This window comes from Aethalodelphis obliquidens, unplaced genomic scaffold (genome assembly GCF_003676395.1).
Source record: "Aethalodelphis obliquidens isolate GAN/ISIS:26980383/991018 unplaced genomic scaffold, ASM367639v1 scaffold80, whole genome shotgun sequence".
Lineage (NCBI taxonomy): Eukaryota > Metazoa > Chordata > Mammalia > Artiodactyla > Delphinidae > Aethalodelphis > Aethalodelphis obliquidens.
This window is the reverse complement of record NW_020838024.1, coordinates 2,736,519-2,756,083: the sequence shown is the minus strand read 5'-3', so window position 1 is coordinate 2,756,083 and position 19,565 is coordinate 2,736,519. Positions and strand designations below refer to the sequence as shown.

Sequence of the window (19,565 nt, the reverse complement as noted above, 5' to 3'; positions counted from 1 at the left end):
TTTTTAGTAACTTGTAGAAATGTACTTTATTTCATGCAAAGCTACATAATTTCCTATATTTTAACAGCTAATCAAATAAACATTTCAAAAAATTCATTACATCGCAATAAATTAAAATACTACAAAGCAATTCCAAGTCCATGAGTTTGTCAAAACCAAACTAAGAGAACATTATGCATAGATAAGGCCAAAGATGCTAACTTACTTATAGGTAGCACTTTGCAGGTTTGTTCAAATACATATTTAGTGAGAATCTGCAGAGAAAAATAGTTACATCTACAACCCATTGCTCAGAAAGGAAAACATCTGCCATTACATACCAGGTAGTAGTAGCTGATTAAAGATAAATTGGCATCATGCACCAAAAATGAACATAATGTACATTTTGAAAATTATGATCAGATGCACATTTGAAAGACTTATCTTCTATTTCACCTAATCCACTGAATTAGATAAATAACAAGTACTTTATTAATGCAACACAGCAATTAGGCATTTGGTATACTTTGCTTGGGTACTGGTATATATAAAAAGATACTGAAGAGATGTAGGAGTACTTCAAACTCATACTGGACTACTGAACTTTAGAGTATTGCCCTAAGGAAATAGGTTCTGGGCAGAACTTATTTGAGAAAGATTTTTAAACTACTTAAAAGCAATACTACAATTAGTTACTTACAAAAACATTTTATAAAAATTAAATATCAGAAGGTAACAACATCAATATTAGAGCTCTTTTTTCAATGCTATAATTTATAAACATATATATGAGATTACAGTAATTTAAAAGACAGGTCCACATGTTCTCTATCTTCTAAATGAGAAAAATCCTTCAAGTTGTGTTCAAAATATGGACAAAACAAATCCATTGGATTGCTTTAAAAAAAAAAAAAAGTCTCTCCCCTACAATTTGGTGTACTAAGTAGGGAAGATGCTAGCCAGCATTCTTTTGAGAAATACAGCTCTAAGTGATTAGGTTGATAAGATTTATGTCAATAATAACTCAAAATGGTGTTGTACAGTCAGATGAACAAATTATGACTTTACTCTCCCTATGTCTGCCACAGTAAACCATTCTTTCTACCCTTTTGCACTAAGTACAGTAAAAATCTCCTTTTGCAAAATAATGTGAGATCAGGATAATCACAAAAGAAAAGATTTTCACAGGAAAAAAGGTTAATTCACACCAGGAAGTGTGTTAAAAACAAAAGTCTTTTAGGATGTCTACGAGAAGAGCAACATGCCAATATTCTTGCTTTATTAACAAATTTAAAATTGTGATCAACCTCAATGGACAAATCTTTTGAAAGTGAAAATAAAATGTTAGGAAAACCAGGCTGAACATGAAAGGAATTAGGGGTGAGGGTATGTTCCCATTGCAATGGGACTGGGGATGGGGCAGGGCTAGTGGCTGCTCTGATGGTGGAGACGGCTCACAGGACCTGGTCTCCAGGAGTTAGTACAGGGGATAACACTGCCTAGTCTTCCAGGTCTCTGAGCAGGAAAAAAGTCACTGAGTTGGAAAGAAGTACCCCACACAAAGGGAATTCACAATTCAGAAGGCTTCCTGTAACCCTCTCATATTGTTCCAACCTCTCTTTAATGAAAACTTTGACAATGATGTATATTATTTACGAACTCCTTTTCAAAAAAAGAGGCCTCAAGGTTCTTAATGTTTTGGGTTTGTTTGCTTGTTTTGTTTTTAACAATTACTGGTTTTGGAAGTCTAATTTTATGCTAAAACATTTACACTGAGAATAATTCATTTTACTGAAGTGTCCTACTTAGTGGCGAAAAAGACAACACGCTGAGCTAGCATCCATCACATTTACATTCAGATGTTGCTTAGTTGTCTAGCAAAATCTGTTTCACTACTTTAAGTGCAATACTGCTATTCAAGTAGTGGGATCTGTAGTAAGAACCTTCTGAGTGCACTGATCATCAAAAACAACTGTACACAAAGAACAAACGGAAAAAAAATCTGTCAGCACATTAGAAGTCATACTATACAGAGAGGCTTCAGATAGGAAGGTATAAAAGGAATGAAGGGAAGAAGGAAGAAAGAAACGAAAGATAAAACTCTAAATTCATTTACTTCTCAACATTTAGAATTTAATACAATACAATCCATTGTATTTTGGAGATTCAAGTACGTTAAGATTTTTCAGGGACATGTTTTGCCTCTTAGTGCAAATATATTTATCCCTGTGATTTTTCAGGCATTGCCCACACAAATCACAAGTATAAAACTCACATTACTGAACAGTGTGAATTATAATTATGGAGAGTTTATTTTTCCTTTAAAATAGTAATCAACACAAAAATCAAGAACATTCTCTAAATCTACTAAAGGTATAAAAAAATGAGGTTTGCTATTGTACATCAATGAATCCCTTCATTGATATTCTAAAATATACTTAAAAAACACTCACACTGACTTTCCTATCCACATTTAATTTCATTTGGGCACACAACCAGCATAAATTTAAGGACTGATAATCTAATCAAATAGTAGTGTCCAAAACCAAATCAACTGGCAGCATTTTTTTTTAAGAAAGTTTCGATTGTCAAACTCTCTGATCTATTCTTTATAAATGAAAAACCCTTGACTGTTCTGATTTAGCCCTTACCACTCTTGTGAAATGAGGGCCTCTTGCGTGATGAAATTATTCCAAAGCCCCTGCGTTCATTTGGTAAGAGAACAAATTCTAATAATTAGGTTTATTTTAATAATGATTTTTACAAAAGTGCTCTATTGATAATAAGAAATTATTGATGTAGTAACAAAAGTTAATTAGCAACTTATAGATTCATGAAATTAATAGATTATTAACTGTTATTTTCTGCAATGGTTATTTTGAACTACTGGCTTAGAATATCCTTACCTAACATTATTTAGAAAAATAATTTAGAAAATTTAACCAGATATCTATTATTATGTAAGAAACACCTCAAAAGGTAATTGTCAGAAGTAATTCTTCAAGAAATGTACTTTGCATGTAGTGTTATGAATTTAGTAGTAACGTTTTGCAGTAGATATCATTATATTTTAATAAGCTTCTCAAAACAGAAAACTTTTGTTCTTATTACAGTTTTTTACAAGGTGGCTTAATGAACATTAACTCATTTCCCCAGCAATGAACTCTTAGTCCTCAGGGGTTAAATCATTACCTTCTAAACACAAATTTACCTAGCTAGGTAACCTTCCTATATGATCATATTTGAAATCCCTGTAAGATAAATTCTGCTTAAAAAGTTGAATACTCTGGATCACTTAAACAACCAAAAATTATTTTGGAAATAACTCAAAAGTTATTATAATCATAAAAAATTTAACAATAAAATAAAGTAATACATTCCTTTACTTATTTCTATCAATATATCTTAGGGTATTATAAGTTATAAAAGTAACTGGATCATTTCTTCTCTTTTTCTGATTCTATTTCTACAATAGCATCTGAGTTTCATGATAAAACCTGATGAGAAACAACATTATACTTAAGGAAAATATTCCAAAGTAAACCCAAAGACTGAAAAATAAAACAATATTATTTTCAAAGGATTTTGATTAATTATTCCCAAAACAGCTTTTGCTCTGGGAACTTGCAAGCTTCTCTGTAATAATAAGAAACTGGACCCCTTCCTGGGGTGATCCTTTTCCCATCCACTATTTTCAAATAACAAAACCAGCACAGCTAACAACTTATTCTGTCTTTTTAAACGCCACCATATAAACATCAACTCAATACCCTCACAATAGCTTTGTGAGGTAGATCAGTAGGTAAATAGCAAGAGTCCTCTTCATTTTGAAAATGAAGAAATTGAGGCACTGAATGGTTACATGATTTGCCCAAGGTTTCAATGGTCAATCATGAAATTTCAAACAGTGTGAAATTATCTCTGCTCCTGGCCTACTGCTCTCTAACCATGCTTCACAATAAAAGGCTGTGTGTGTGTGTTCTTAAATAAGCAGTCTGTATAATCTTCGATTGAGAGTAAAATCTATCCATTGATATTTTAAAAGGGATCTAATCTCAAAGTTCATAAAAATTTAAGAAAATCAGATAATTAGGATGATACACTATTCCTCTCAGTATCTGCATAAAACTGTGGCTTTTAAAAAATTTAAATGATAACATTACGAAAAGAGGAAAATAAAACATTTAAATATGATTCAGGGAAAAACTACCCTCAAGAAACATATAATCAAATTTGACTATATAATTCATCTTCAAACTGGGCCACTACTAAAAGTTACGCGGGATAATAGGTGTTAAACTAAGACAGCCATGGGCAAGCTCAAGTACAGTCACCACTGGGTGAATCCAAGGTATGGATTCTCAGAGTTGCAAATATTTCAGGGACATAACTCTCTGCAAACATGTTGTGCTCAACTATAGTCACTGTGAAATAAAACACTGATGATTTAAAATATAATACCTAACTTTGGCTTAAACACAAAGTTTAAAAAATTCAATTTTAAATAATAACATGTTTAACCAACAAGTTACTACACATCTCCATTCTCAACTAGTTTTCTGTTTTCTATAAATCATAATTTAACTGTTAGTAATAACAGTAAATGGATTGACTTTTTACCTTTGAATAACCAGATATTGTTTTACAAAAAGAATAAACAGGCACCTTTCAAAAGCAGAGAATTTTGTTGGACTCTTTGGTTATTAAAACCCCCCACTATTTACCATTAATAATTACGATTCTCCTTGAATGGAATAATCAACTCAAATCAATATGCTAAATGACAAAGGTGAACACCTCTCTCTGAAATGAAAATTTTATAAAACAATACCAAAAGCATAAGACAATTTCCAGTTACCACCAAAGACTGAAAGAATACATCACCTGATTATAGTACACATGCTGAAGATACGAACACTATCAGTTGAAGGATAATCTTAATTATACATGCAAAAACCTAACTAATTTGCATACAGTATTGAAAAAGAGCTTTCTACATTCAGTTATGTCTGGTAAGTAAGCCGTGTTTTAAGACATGGGTTTTGTAAATATGGTTGTTATTGAGGTGTCCATCTCTTTGAGAAATAAAGGATCAACATACTCTTTAGAAACAGAAAATATGTAAGTCACAATAATAAAACTGTATAATATTATTCAGTTACAACTATGGCTTCCTTGGACCTTTGAAACAACTTTCCTGAAAAAAATTTATCTGAAACAAACTGAACTATATGTTTTCAACATATACTGATCTTAATCATGAATTAAATCCTTCCACTGTAACTGTACTTCTAAGGCAGACACTTCAGGAATGGTATGTAACAAACCTTATTAGAAAAGATGATACTCTATTCAATGAACAATAAACTATTATTACTAAGATCCCATTAATTTTTAGTGCCTTTTTTATCCTGACACTTTTCACTAAGAGTTCAGTGTAAATTCTAGGGCATACAGATGTTCATAAAGACTGAACTTATGTGTTGATCTTGGTTAGTTATTCCATATATTCTTACAGATTTTAAACATCATCAAATATTCGGCTGCGAGACATTGAGAGGTATCGTCCACCAGGCTGATACCTGAAAGGTGGATAAAGAAATGATCCAAGGCATCAAAAATAAAGAAGGAGAGAAAAACAAGGACACATTAAAAGGAAGTGGCTACATAATTTGTAAAAACTGTAAAATCTATTCAGTAGCTGAAATCAGGAACTTAGCCAAGAATGTTATCCCAAAGGGATTTACCTAATTATAAATCAACCAATGACGGTTTTAGAGCCTACGACATATGACGCATATGGCGAGGTGAGAGATGTAAAAAGAAAGGAGTGGGGAGATGTAAAATACATCATGGAACTTAACAGATTTAATAACTAGATTGTTGAATATAAATAGAATATTCTTTTTGCTATTTATAGGCAATACTATAGCAAATATCTTCATGCATATGATGATTTGCTTTTGTTTAATTATTTCTACATAGTATAGTAGCTAAAAGCACAGACTCTGTAGCCAGAGTCCTGGGGTTTAAATGCCTGACTTTGTCATTTACAAGCCATGTGATCCTGGGTAAGTTACTGAGCCTCTCTGGATGCAAATTCAATTGGACTGACAACCATAAAATACAATTACTGTTGTTAAAGTGCTTAGAATAGTGTGCCACCCAGTTACACCTATGTAAACTATTGCAAAATATGATACATTTCATAAACGGGATTGTCAGAAATAGGCATATAAATATTGTTAAGATTCTACCAAATGATTTCAATTCTTTTTTGTTATTTATCATACTACTAGTAGTAGTTTGCGAAGATACTAATTTCAATCACCACCACTAGATGCTATAATTTTTTAAATACAAAAGCATTAGAAGGTGTTAAAAGGTTTCAAAGGTTGCTTAATATGCTTTTTATTAGTAGTAAAGATGAATACTTTCCTTATGTTTATCTCGTCAAGTCAGAATGTTATTAAAATTTCAGAGGAATGCTGGAGCCAAAATGATAAGCTGGAACTTACCTTCCTGATTCAGATTCAAGAGGATCATCAGTGAATGTTTCTGCATTAAAATCCAAAGGTTCTGCATCTTGGAGGAGTTCTATTCGGTCCCTTTCAGTCCTATTATTAGCCCTGGTATATTTGGATGCTGCTGCAAAAGAAGAAAAAAATGTCCACTTTCTATTGTCTTTATGGGTCACAGTCTATGGACTCACGGAAAGAAAAGTCAAGTTTATAAAGGATGTGAATTTTGATTGTAAAGACAATATTAAGAAAAGATAACTATGTAGTTATCTTAAAATGAGATTAAAATGATTAATAGTATGATAGAAAATAACAAGGAAAAGTTCTCCCTTGTATGTAGTCTAAGCTCAGAAGCAGCTATAGTGCAAAGACTTAATATGAATCAGAATTAGTATTTAACTATGGTATCATAACAGTGAGATTGTTCATAATCAAATTAAGTTTCAGCTGGTTGCACACTGAATACGGGGGGTGCTACATCTCACTTCTCGGCTAGGATTTTAAGGTGTAATCAACTCAAACTCTTCAAAAAAGGCCTCAGTCTTTTTCCCATGAAGCAATAGTTTAGGGCAGTAATGTCCAACAGAAATAAATTCCAAGCCCCGTATTTACTTTTTACTAGTAGATACATTAAAAAAGTAAAAAGAAATAGGTGAAATTAATCTTAATATATTTAATTTAACTCAGTATATACAAAATATTATCATTTCAATATGGGGCACCAGCTACACTGCAAATGCTCAACAGCCATATGTGGCTAATGGTTACCACCCTGGTCAGCACAGATCTAGAGAACTAATCCCTTCTCTACGTGAATGGGGTTTACTTCATAAACAACCTAAATTTTCACAATGTTATTTTGAGCAGCTCAATAGCTTCAAACAAACTATAATATAGGTCTTTTTGAAAATCTAAGGCAAGCCAATTCTCTCATATTTTTGTCATCTTGGACTCTGCCCTTTACCGTTTCTCTCATTCATTCAGCAAATATTGGTTGCTTACCACATGCCAGTTTCTAACTCATCATCCTAAGGCTTTGTGTTTCCTCTTCTCTTAACCATTCTCCATACTCCCAGATCTCTGCATTCTGTTAACTCCAAATCCATGATAAACTTCCAAATCTCTTTGTAGAATGCTCCCTCTATTTTCTAGCTTTAACTGAAACTTTAGTTTCCTCCTACTTCTTCTACGCTAAATCTCATCCAAACACATACTTTCTTCTTTATCTCCAGGGTCATCTCAAGGGTGCTTATTTCATGCCCTCATTTTTTTTTTTTTTCCTTAGTTTCTGCTTCACAACAAAATGAATCAGTTATATATACACACATGTTCCCATATCCCTCCCGCTTGCTCCCTCCCTCCCACCCCCCCCATCCCACCCCTCCAGGCGGTCACAAAGCACCGAGCTGATCTCCACGTGCCATGCGGCTGCCCCCCACCAGCCATCCACCCCACACTTGGTAGTGCACATATGTCCATGCCTCTCTCCTGCTTTGTCACAGCCCACCCCTAGGTTCTTCATGACATCTTTTCTTTCCCAAATTCCACATACACATGTCAGCACATGGTATCTGTCTCTCTCCCTCTGACCTACTTCACTCTGCATGACAGACTCCAGGTCTATCCACGTCACTACAAACAGCTCAATTTCATTTCTTTTCATGGCTGAGCAATATTCCATTGTATATATGTGCCACATCTTCTTTATCCATTCATCCGATGATGGACACTTAGGTTGTTTCCATCTCCGGGCTATTGTAAATAGAGCTGCAATGCTACACTGCAGACTACAAAACAAATATACAAAGGAAGAAAGATCTCAACAGAGTGATAATTATGTGAATTAGGTGTCACTGTAAGTGTCCATCATCGGATGAATGGATAAAGAAGATGTGGCACATATATACAATGGAATATTACTCAGCCATAAAAAGAAACGAAATTGAGCTATTTGTAATGAGGTGGATAGACCTAGAGTCTGTCATACAGAGTGAAGTAAGTCAGAAAGAGAAAGACAAATACCGTATGCTAACACATATATATGGAATTTAAGGAAAAAAATGTCATGAAGAACCTAGAGGCAAGACAGGAACAAAGACACAGAACCACTAGAGAAAGGACCTGAGGATATGGGGAGGGGGAAGGGTAAGCTGTGACAAAGCGAGAGAGGGGCATGGACATATACACACCACCAAACGCAAGGTAGACAGCTAGTGGGAAGCAGCCGCACAGCACAGGGAGATCAGCTTGGTGCCCCGTGACCGCCTGGAGGGGTGGGACAGGGAGGGCGGGAGGGAGGGAGATGCAAGAGGGAAGAGACATGGGAACATGTGTACATGTATGGCTGATTCACTTTTGTTATGGAGCAGAAGCCAACACACCATTGTAAAGCAATTATACTCCAATAAAGATGTTAAAAAAAAAAAAGAGTGGAGATCTATAAAGAACAGACTTGTGGTTGCCGAGGCAGGGAGGGAGGGATGGGCTGGGAGTTTGGGGTTAGCAGATGCAAACTATTATATATAGAATGGATAAACAACAAGGTTCTACTGTGTAGCACAGGAAACTACATTCAATATGCTGTGAGAAACCATAATGGAAAAGAATATAAAAAAGAATGTATATATATATATGTATAGCTGAATCACTTTGCTGTACAGAAGAAATTAACACAACCTTGTAAATCAACCATATTTCAATTAAAAAAAAACAAACAACTAGTGGGTATCTGTGAAAACTGTAAACCAGGGTGACTGAGGATATACGTTCATAAAATAGAATATACTACAGATATGGTTGTCTTTGTTCAATTCTACAAGTCTCCACTGAGCAGGTACCATATGCCAGGCTTTGGGCTGGGCTCTAGTGATACCACAGTGAGCAAAACCAGGTATGGTCCCTGTTCTTACGGAACTTAACAATCTAGTGAGGGAGATGAACCATGATCAAATAACGACACAAATGTAAAATGGTAACTCTGATGTGTGTTTAAGAGGAGTGTCACCTGTTAGTAACCATGATGGTGATCTGGCCTAGTCAGAGAGGTCTGGGGAAGGTTCTCTGAGGAAGCTCTGGGGGTGAGATCTGCAAGGTGACCAGGAGCTAATGCGGTGAAGAAGGGCAGGAAGAGCATTTCAGGTAGAGAAACAGCACAGCAGAAGGAATGGTGTTTGCTTGAGTGAGCAGAAGGCAAGGTGTGCTCGGAGCAGAGAGGGCCGGGGGAGCATGGGGAGAGATCCAGTCTCACACGCAGAAGGGCTTTCCATAAGAATGAAAAGTCATTGTACAGTTTTAAGCAGAGAAGTGATATGATCAGATTTATTGGTATAGAAGAGCATTCTAGTTTCCCTTGCGTGAATGAACAGATTTGAGAGGGAAACAAGAATGAGTGCAGAGGGAGCCCTCATCATTTTTTGACTGCATTACTAAAACAGACACTAAACTGGTTTCTGTCTCACTTCCCTGGAAATCATGCTTTATACAGATGTCAAATTCATCTTCCTAAACCAAAAATCTGAGCATGCTTCTTTCCATATTGAAATCTTATCTTTGGCATAAAATCTAAACTTCTAAGCATGGTAATACCTGTTTCCCAACTATCTCTGCAGTCTTGCCTCTCATCAGGCTTCTACTTTAGGCTCTAGTCATAGAGAAAAGCCTACATTTCCCCAAAGGTTCTCTCATGTCACTCATTCTTTCTTCTGCCTAAAACCCCTTCACCTGGCTAAGTACTACTTATTCCTAAACAGTACTTCTTTATAACAGAAATCTGTTCCCAATAAAGAATTCTTTTCCATCCCCTGAGCTGAGTTCTCTCAGCATCAGGCATGCACCCTTACACTCTCTCAGCATCCCTGCATCTCCCCCAAAGACAAACAACCTCTGCCTTCTACTCAGTGCTGGATCCTGGGAATTCGCATTCCCAGAAGCAGATGGCAGGGTCAAGGATGTGGGGAGGTTTCCTAACCCAACCGACTGACCAATGTCTTCTGCCTGATATCAGTCCCTCACTAAATTATAGGCAAACCGAGGATGGAAGTTATCTTCTTTGTATTCCTGTATTCCTGGGAAAGTACCTGATATATATGGGTCAATCAGTAACTTATTATAAAAATGACTGAACAGCCTGAAAATCATCTAGGTAAACAGAAGTCAGTACCTGCCTACAATGTGCCTGGGATAAGTACTATTATTTAGGTAGTGTAATTACAACTAATCACTTGATGTCCCAGATGTCTCCTTCTCCTACCAGAATGTGTATTTGAGTTTCTCCTTCCTCTCATACACTGAGGGATGAAAAAAGTAAAGTCACTGCAGAACCACATTTATAGTTCTCTAAAGGCATTTCTGGATGGGTAACTAATCCTCAGTCTCTATGCAAGCAAGCATAAGAAAAAAATTTCTTAGAAAACTAGACAATAAACTACTTACATCGGTTGGTACTAATATCTGAGAAGTTTGACTCTTTTGGGTCAATATGAACATTTCTGTTTCTAGTGGAATCTTCTCTACTGTGTCCATAACGTTCTTTCCATTCCTAGGAAAGAAAGACAAATGATTATATAACACAAGAACACACAGTCAGAAAATAATTCATCAGTGATAACAGATTTAGATTACATATGCAGAGTAATATAATCTAATTCTTTTTCATCAGGAATTCATCAGATAATCAGTATAATTAGCACAGTGCCTTAGAAATCATAGATAGGGAGAGGGGGGAAGATGGTGGAAGAGTAAGACGCAGAGATCACCTTCCTCCCCACAGATACATCAGAAATACATCTACATGTGGAACAACTCCTACAGAACACCTACTGAAGGCTGGCAGAAGACCTCAGACCTCCCCAAAGGCAAGAAACTCCCCAAGTACCTGGGTAGGGCAAAAAAAGAAAAAAGAATAAACAGAGACAAAAGAATAGGGACGGGACCTGCACCAGTGGGAGGGAGCTGTGAAGGAGGAAAGGTTTCCACACACTAGGAAGCCCCTTCGCGGGCGGAGACTGCGGGTGGCGGAGTGGGGGAGCTTCGGGGCTGAGGAGGACAGCACAGCAACAGGGGTGCGGAGGGCAAAGCTGAGAGATTCCTTCACAGAGGATCGGTGCCGACCGGCACTCACCAGCCCGAGAGGCTTGTCTGCTCACCCGCCGGGGCGGGCGGGGCTGGGAGCTGAGGTTCGGGCTTTGGTCGGAGCGCTGGGAGAGGACTGGGGTTGGCGGCGTGAACACAGCCTGCAGGGGGTTAGTGCGCCACAGCTAGCTGGGAGGGAGTCCGGGGAAAAGTCTGGACCTGCCGAAGAGGCAAGAGACTTTTTCCTCCCTCTTTGTTTCCTGGTGCGCGAGGAGAGGGGATTAAGAGCGCTGCTTAAAGGAGCTCCAGAGACGGGTGCGAGCCGCAGCAAAAAGCATGGACCCCAGAGACAGGCATGAGACGCTAAGGCTGCTGCTGCCGCCACCAAGAAGCCTGTGTGCGAGCACAGGTCACTATCCACACCTCCCTTCCGGGGAGCCCGTGCAGCCCGCCACTGCCAGGGTCCCGGGATCCAGGGTCAACTCCCCCGAGAGAATGCACGGCATGCCTCAGGCTGCTGCAACGTCACGCTGGCCTCTGCCGCCGCAGACTTGCCCCGCACTCCGTACCCCTCCCTCTCCCTGGCCTGAGTGAGCCAGAGCCCCCGAATCAGTGGCTCCTTTAACCCCATCCTGTCTGAGCGAAGAACAGACGCCCTCCAGCGACCTACACGCAGAGGCGGGGCCAAATCCAAAGTTGAACCCCGGGAGCTGTGAGAACAAAGAAGAAAAAGGGCCAGCAGCCTCAGGAGCAGCGGATTAAATCTCCACAATCAACCTGATGTACCCTGCATCTGTGGAATACATGAACAGACAACGAATCATCCCAAATTGAGGAGGTGGACTTTGAGAGCAAGATTTATTATTTTTTCCCCTTTTCCTCTTTTTGTGAGTATGTGTATGCTTCTGTGTGAGATTTTGACTGTATAGCTTTGCTTTCACCATTTGTCCTAGGGTTCTATACGTCCGTTTTTTTTTTGACTTTAAAAATTTTTTTTTCTTAATAATTTTTTTATTTTCATAACTTTATTTTACCTTACTTTATTTTATTTTATTTTATCCTCTTTCTTTCTTTCTTCCTACTTTTTCTCCCTTTTATTCTGAGCCGTGTGGATGAAAGGCTCTTGGTGCTGCAGCCAGGAGTCAGGGCTGTGCCTCTGAGGAGGGAGAGCCAACTTCAGGACACTGGTCCACAAGAGACCTCCCAGCTGCATGTAATATCAAACAGTGAAAATCTCCGAGAGATCTCCATCTCAACACCAACACCCAGCTTCACTCAACGACCAGCAAGCTACCAGAGCTGGACACCCTATGCCCAACAACTAACAAGACAGGAACACAAACCCACCCATTAGCAAAGAGGCTTCCTAAAATCATAAGTCCACAGAACCCCAAAACACACCACCAGACATGGACCTGCCCACCAGAAAGACAAGATCCAGCCTCATCCACCAGAACACACGCACTAGTCCCCTCCACCAGGAAGCCTACACAACCCACTGAACCAACCTTAGCCACTGGGGACAGACACCAAAAACAACGGTAACTACGAACCCGCAGCCTGCAAAAAGGAGACCCCAAACACAGTAAGATAAGCAAAATGAGAAGACAGAAAAACACACAGCAGATGAAGGAGCAAGATAAAAACCCACCAGACTTAACAAATGAAGAGGAAATAGGCAGTCTACCTGAAAAAGAATTCAGAATAATAATAGTAAACATGATCCAAAATCTTGGAAATAGAATAGAGAAAATGCAACAAACATTTAACAAGGATCTAGAAAAACTAAAGATGAAACAAACAACGATGAACAACACAATAAATGAAATTAAAAATACTCTAGAAGGGATCAATAGCAGAATAACTGAGGCAGAAGAACGGATAAGTGACCTGGAAGATAAAATAGTGGAAATAACTACTGCAGAGCAGAATAAACAAAAAAGAATGAAAAGAACTGAAGACAGTCTCAGAGACCTCTGGGACAACAGTAAACGCACCAACATTCAAATCATAGGGGTTCCAGAAGAAGAACAGAAAAAGAAAGGGACTGAGAAAATATTTGAAGAGATTATACTTGAAAACGTCCCTAATATGGGAAAGGAAATAGTTAATCAAGTCCAGGAAGCACACAGAGTCCCATACAGCATAAATCCAAGGAGAAACACGCCAAGACACATATTAATCAAATTGTCAAAAGTTAAATACAAAGAAAACATATTAAAAGCAGCAAGGGAATAACAACAAATAACACACAAGGGAATCCTCATAAGGTTAACAGCTGATCTTTCAGCAGAAACTTCAAGCCAGAAGGGACTGGCAGGACATATTTAAAGTGATGAAGGAGAAAAACCTACAACCAAGATTACTCTACCCAGCAAGGATCTCATTCAGATTAGATGGAGAAATTAAAACCTTTACAGACAAGCAAAAGCTGAGAGTTCAGCACCACCAAACTAGCTTTACAACAAAGGCTAAAGGACCTTCTCTAGGCAAGAAACACAAGAGAAGGAAAAGACCTACAATAATAAACCCAAAACAATTAAGAAAATGGGAATAGGAAGATACATATCGATAATTACCTTAAATGTAAATGGATTAAATCCCCCCACCAAAAGACACAGACTGGCTGAATGGATACGAAAACAAGACCCATATATATGCTGTCTAAAAGAGACCCACTTCAGACCTAGAGACACATACAGACTGAAAGTGAGGGGATGGAAAAAGATATTCCATGCAAATGGAAACCAAAAGAAAGCTGGAGTAGCAATACTCATATCAGACAAAATAGACTTTAAAATAAAGACTATCAGAAGAGACAAAGAAGGACACTACATAATGATCAAGGGATCGATCCAAGAAGAAGATATAACAATTGTAAAGATTTATGCACCTAACATAGGAGCACCTCAATACATAAGGCAAATACTAACAGCCATAATAGGGGAAATCGACAGTAACACATTCATAGTAGGGGACTTTAACACCCGACTTTCACCAATGGACTGATCATCCAAAATGAAAATAAATAAAGAAACACAAGCTTTAAATGATACATTAAACAAGATGGACGTAATTGATATTTATAGGACATTCCATCCAAAAACAACAGAATACACATTTTTCTCAAGTGCTCATGGAACATTCTCCAGGATAGATCATATCTTGGGTCACAAATCAAGCCCTGGTAAATTTAAGAAAATTGAAATTGTATCAAGTATCTTTTCCAACCACAACGCTATGAGACTAGATATCAATTACAGGAAAAGATCTGTAAAAAATACAAACACATGGAGGCTAAACAATACACTACTAAATAACGAAGTGATCACTGAAGAAATCAAAGAGGAAATGAAAAAATACCCAGAAAAAAATGACAGTGGAGACACGACGACCCAAAAGCTATGGGATGCAGCAAAAGCAGTTCTAAGAGGGAAGTTTATAGCATTACAATCCTACCTTAAGAAACAGGAAACATCTCGAATAAACAACCTAACCTTGCACCTAAAACAATTAGAGAAAGAAGAACAAAAAAACCTCAAAGTTAGCAGAAGGAAAGAAATCATAAAGATCAGATCAGAAACAAATGAAAAAGAAATGAAGGAAACGATAGCAAATCTCAATAAAGCTAAAAGCTGGTTCTTTGAGAAGATAAACAAAATTGATAAACCATTAGCCAGACTCATCAAGAAAAAAAGGGAGAAGACTCAAATCAATAGAATTAGAAATGAAAAAGGAGAAGTAACAACTGACACTGCAGAAATACAAAAGATCATGAGAGATTACTACAAGCAACTCTATGCCAATAAAATGGACAACCGGGAAGAAATGGACAAATTTTTAGAAATGCACAACCTGCCAAGACTGAATCAGGAAGAAATAGGAAATATGAACAGACTAATCAGAAGCACTGAAATTGAAACTGTGATTAAAAATCTTCCAACGAACAAAACCCTAGGACCAGATGGCTTCCCAGGTGAATTCTATCAAATATTTAGAAAAGAGCTAACACCTATCCTTCTCAAACTCTTCCAAAATATAGCAGAGGGAGGAACAGTGCCAAACTCATTCTACGAGGCCACCATCACCCTGATACCAAAACCAGACAAGGATGTCACAAAGAAAGAAAACTACAGGCCAATATCACTGATGAACATAGATGCAAAAATCCTCAACGAAATACTAGCAAACAGAATACAACAGCACATTGAAAGGATCACACGCCATGATCAAGTGGGGTTTATTCCAGGAATGCAAGGATTCTTCAATATACGCAAATCAATCAATGTGATACACCATATAAACAAATTGAAGGAGAAAAACCATATGGTCATCTCAATAGATGCAGAGAAAGCTTTCGACAAAATTTGACACCCATTTATGATAAAAACCCTCCAGAAAGTAGGCATAGAAGGAAGTTTCCTCAACATAATAAAGGCGATATATGACAATCCTATAGTCAACATCGTCCTCAATGGTAAAAAACTGAAAGCATTTCCACTAAGATCAGGAACAAGACAAGGTTGCCCACTCTCACCACTATTATTCAACATAGTTTTGGAAGTTTTAGCCACAGCAATCAGAGAAGAAAAGGAAATAAACGGAATCCAAATCGGAAAAGAAGAAGTAAAGCTGTCACTGTTTGCAGATGACATGATACTATACATAGAGAATCGTAAAGATGCTACCAGAAAACTACTAGAGCTAATCAATGAATTTGGTAATGTAGCAGGATACAAAATTAATGCACAGAAATCTCTGGCATTCCTATACACTAATGATGAAAAATCTGAAAGTGAAATCAAGAAAACACTCCCATTTACCATTGCAACAAAAAGAATAAAATATCTAGGAATAAACCTACCTAAGGAGACAAAAGACCTGTATGCAGAAAATTATAAGACACTGATGAAAGAAATTAACGATGATACAAATAGACAGAGAGATATACCATGTTCTTGGATTGGAAGAATCAACATTGTGAAGATGACTCTACTACCCAACGCAATCTACAGATTCAATGCAATCCCTATCAAACTACCACTGGCATTTTTCACAGAACTAGAACAAAAAATTTCACAATTTGTACAGAAACACAAAAGATCCCGAATACCCAAAGCAGTCTTGAGAACGAAAAACGGAGCTGGAGGAATCAGGCTCCCTGACTTCAGACTATACTACAAAGCTACAGTAGTCAAGACAGTATGGTACTGGCACAAAAACAGAAATATAGATCAATGGAACAGGATAGAAATCCCAGAGATAAACCCACACACATATGGTCACCTTATCTTTGATAAAGGAGGCAGGAATGTACAGTGGAGAAAGGACAGCTCCTTCAATAAGTGGTGCTGGGAAAACTGGACAGGTACATGTAAAAGTAGATTAGATCACTCCCTAACACCATACACAAAAATAAGCTCAAAATGGATTAAAGATCTAAATGTAAGGCCAGAAACTATCAAACTCTTAGAGGAAAACATAGGCAGAACACTCCATGACATAAATCAGTAGCAAGATCCTTTTTGACCCACCTCCTAGAGAAATGGAAATAAAGACAAAAATAAACAAATGGGACCTAATGAAACTGCAAAGCTGTTGCACAGCAAAGGAGACCATAAACAAGACCAAAAGACAACCCTCAGAATGGGAGAAAATATTTGCAAATGAAGCAACTGACAAAGGATTAATCTCCAAAATTTACAAGCAGCTCATGCAGCTCAATAACAAAAAAAAAACACCCCAATCCAAAAATGGGCAGAAGACCTAAGTAGACATTTCTCCAAAGAAGATATACAGACTGCCAACAAACACATGAAAGAATGCTCAACATCATTAATCATTAGAGAAATGCAAATCAAAACTATAATGAGATATCATTTCACACCAGTCTGAATGGCCATCATCAAAAAATCTAGAAACAATAAATGCTGGAGAGGGTGTGGAGAAAAGGGAACACTCTTGCACTGCTGGTGGGAATGTGAATTGGTACAGCCACTATGGAGAACAGTGTGGAGGTTCCTTAAAAAACTAAAAATAGAACTACCATATGACCCAGCAATCCCACTACTGGGCATATACCCTGAGAAAACCATAATTCAAAAAATCATGTACCAAAATATTCATTGCAGCTCTATTTACAATAGCCAGGAGATGGAAGCAACCTAAGTGTCCATCATCGGATGAATGGATAAAGAAGATGTGGCACATATATACAATGGAATATTACTCAGCCATAAAAAGAAATGAAATTGAGCTATTTGTAATGAGGTGGATGGACCTAGAGTCTGTCATACAGAGTGAAGTAAGTCAGAAAGAGCAAGACAAATACCGTATGCTAACACATATATATGGAATCTAAGAAAAAAAAATGTCATGAAGAACCTAGGGGTAAGACAGGAATAAAGACACAGACCTACTAGAGAATGGACTTGAGGATATGGGGAGGGGGAAGGGTAAGCTGTGACAGTGAGAGAGTGGCATGGACATATATACACTACCAAACGTAAAATAGCTAGCTAGTGGGAAGCAGCCGCATAGCACAGGGAGATCAGCTGGGTGCTTTGTGACTGCCTGGAGGGGTGGGATAGGGAGGGTGGGAGAGAGGGAGACGCAAGAGGGAAGAGATATGGGAACATATGTATATGTATAACTGATTCACTTTGTTATAAAGCAGAAACTAACACACCATTGTAAAGCAATTATGCTCCAATAAAGATGTAAAAAAAAAATAAGAAAGTATAGATAACTACTTCTCTTATCTCTAAATGCTTTTAATAGTTGCCAAACTTAACTTGAATGAAGATATTTATAGACATTTTTGCTAGCTATGATTCTTTTAAGTTATTGAATTCTATCTAAAATGTCAAAATAATTTTACAACTACAATAAGTTACCTTGACCATGTAAGAGTTATGATAACTCATAGTAATTAATGAGATGTTAATAAAATTTTCTGTCATCCAAATAAAGTACAAATCAGAGAGACCTGAAAAGTCATTTCTGATAGCAAAATTAGAGTTGTATACAAACATAATTAGGTAATGACTCATGTGGCATTGTGTCTTAACTGCACTAAAACCTTATTAACTGGAATTCTACTCATTAAATTCGTAGAATTGAAAGGAACTTTAGAGGTCCTAATTAAGCCTCCCATGCAGTGCAGGGTTTCATTTTAAAATAACCGTGCCAGATACCATTTGGCCCTCTTACTAGAAGACATGGAAATTTCTGTGTGTGATGATCCCACTGCAATTTTGGTAAACTGTGGAAGTTTTCACAAAAAGGTGAACTCTATTTCCAGTCACTTCTGCTCTTTTGTTCTAGTTATGCCTTCTGAAATAAAGACCAAGTCTCCCTTTACATAACATACACTAAAATACACGAAGACAACTATCATGTCTCCTGAGTCTTCACTTCTCTGGTAATGGACACACTCAGATGTTGAAAACCTGTGGTAACTGTGACTAGATTTTTCTCATTTTTTGCCTTTTCAATTCTCTAGGAGGTTAGTTTGCCTCAGGAAATGAAGGACTAAGGAAAAATTAAAGAGGAATAAAATTAATGTCATATTACAAAAAAAGCATAATTGTCAAGCAATCAAAATCACTTTAATAGCAAGATTGCATGAATTTATTCACTTATCCAATAAATATTTACTGAGCACCTACTCTAGGCAAGAAACTGCTAGATGTTGGACATGAAGTAATTTATTACTAATGACTTTTTAGAACAGGTCTGACAGGATACCTACATGTACATCTGAAACTATTAAAACTGCTTTTCTGTAAAAGTATATCCTATGTCTTTTTCCCACTGTTTTTAGCCAATTATTCTAAATCAATAAGATTCTTATGATATTTCATATTAATCTTTAGGTTACAGAAATTTAATAAGTACGGTACTTACTCTTCGTCGACTTTCACCTTCTTCTTGCCGTTGCCTTTTTCTCTTCTCTAGAGACAGAAAAGTGGTCTCAAATTTGGTATAACATGG

At 37.2% G+C, this 19,565-nt stretch overlaps 1 protein-coding gene across 6 annotated transcripts in view; it reads right to left on the bottom strand.

Moving 5' to 3' along the window:
- Positions 1-19,565, bottom strand: part of LMBRD2 (LMBR1 domain containing 2) — a 55,680-nt gene continuing 36,115 nt past the window's right edge. For 5 of the 6 annotated variants that reach the window (XM_027092746.1, XM_027092745.1, XM_027092751.1 and 2 more), the window contains 4 exons: positions 19,479-19,525; positions 10,932-11,037; positions 6,498-6,627; positions 1-5,561 (listed from right to left, as the gene is read on the bottom strand). In XM_027092746.1, coding sequence (XP_026948547.1) covers positions 5,501-5,561; positions 6,498-6,627; positions 10,932-11,037; positions 19,479-19,525 — 344 coding nt within the window. In that variant the 3' untranslated portion in view covers positions 1-5,500. The remainder of the gene's footprint in view (positions 5,562-6,497; positions 6,628-10,931; positions 11,038-19,478; positions 19,526-19,565) is intronic. The other variant, XM_027092747.1, reaches the window with a different exon arrangement.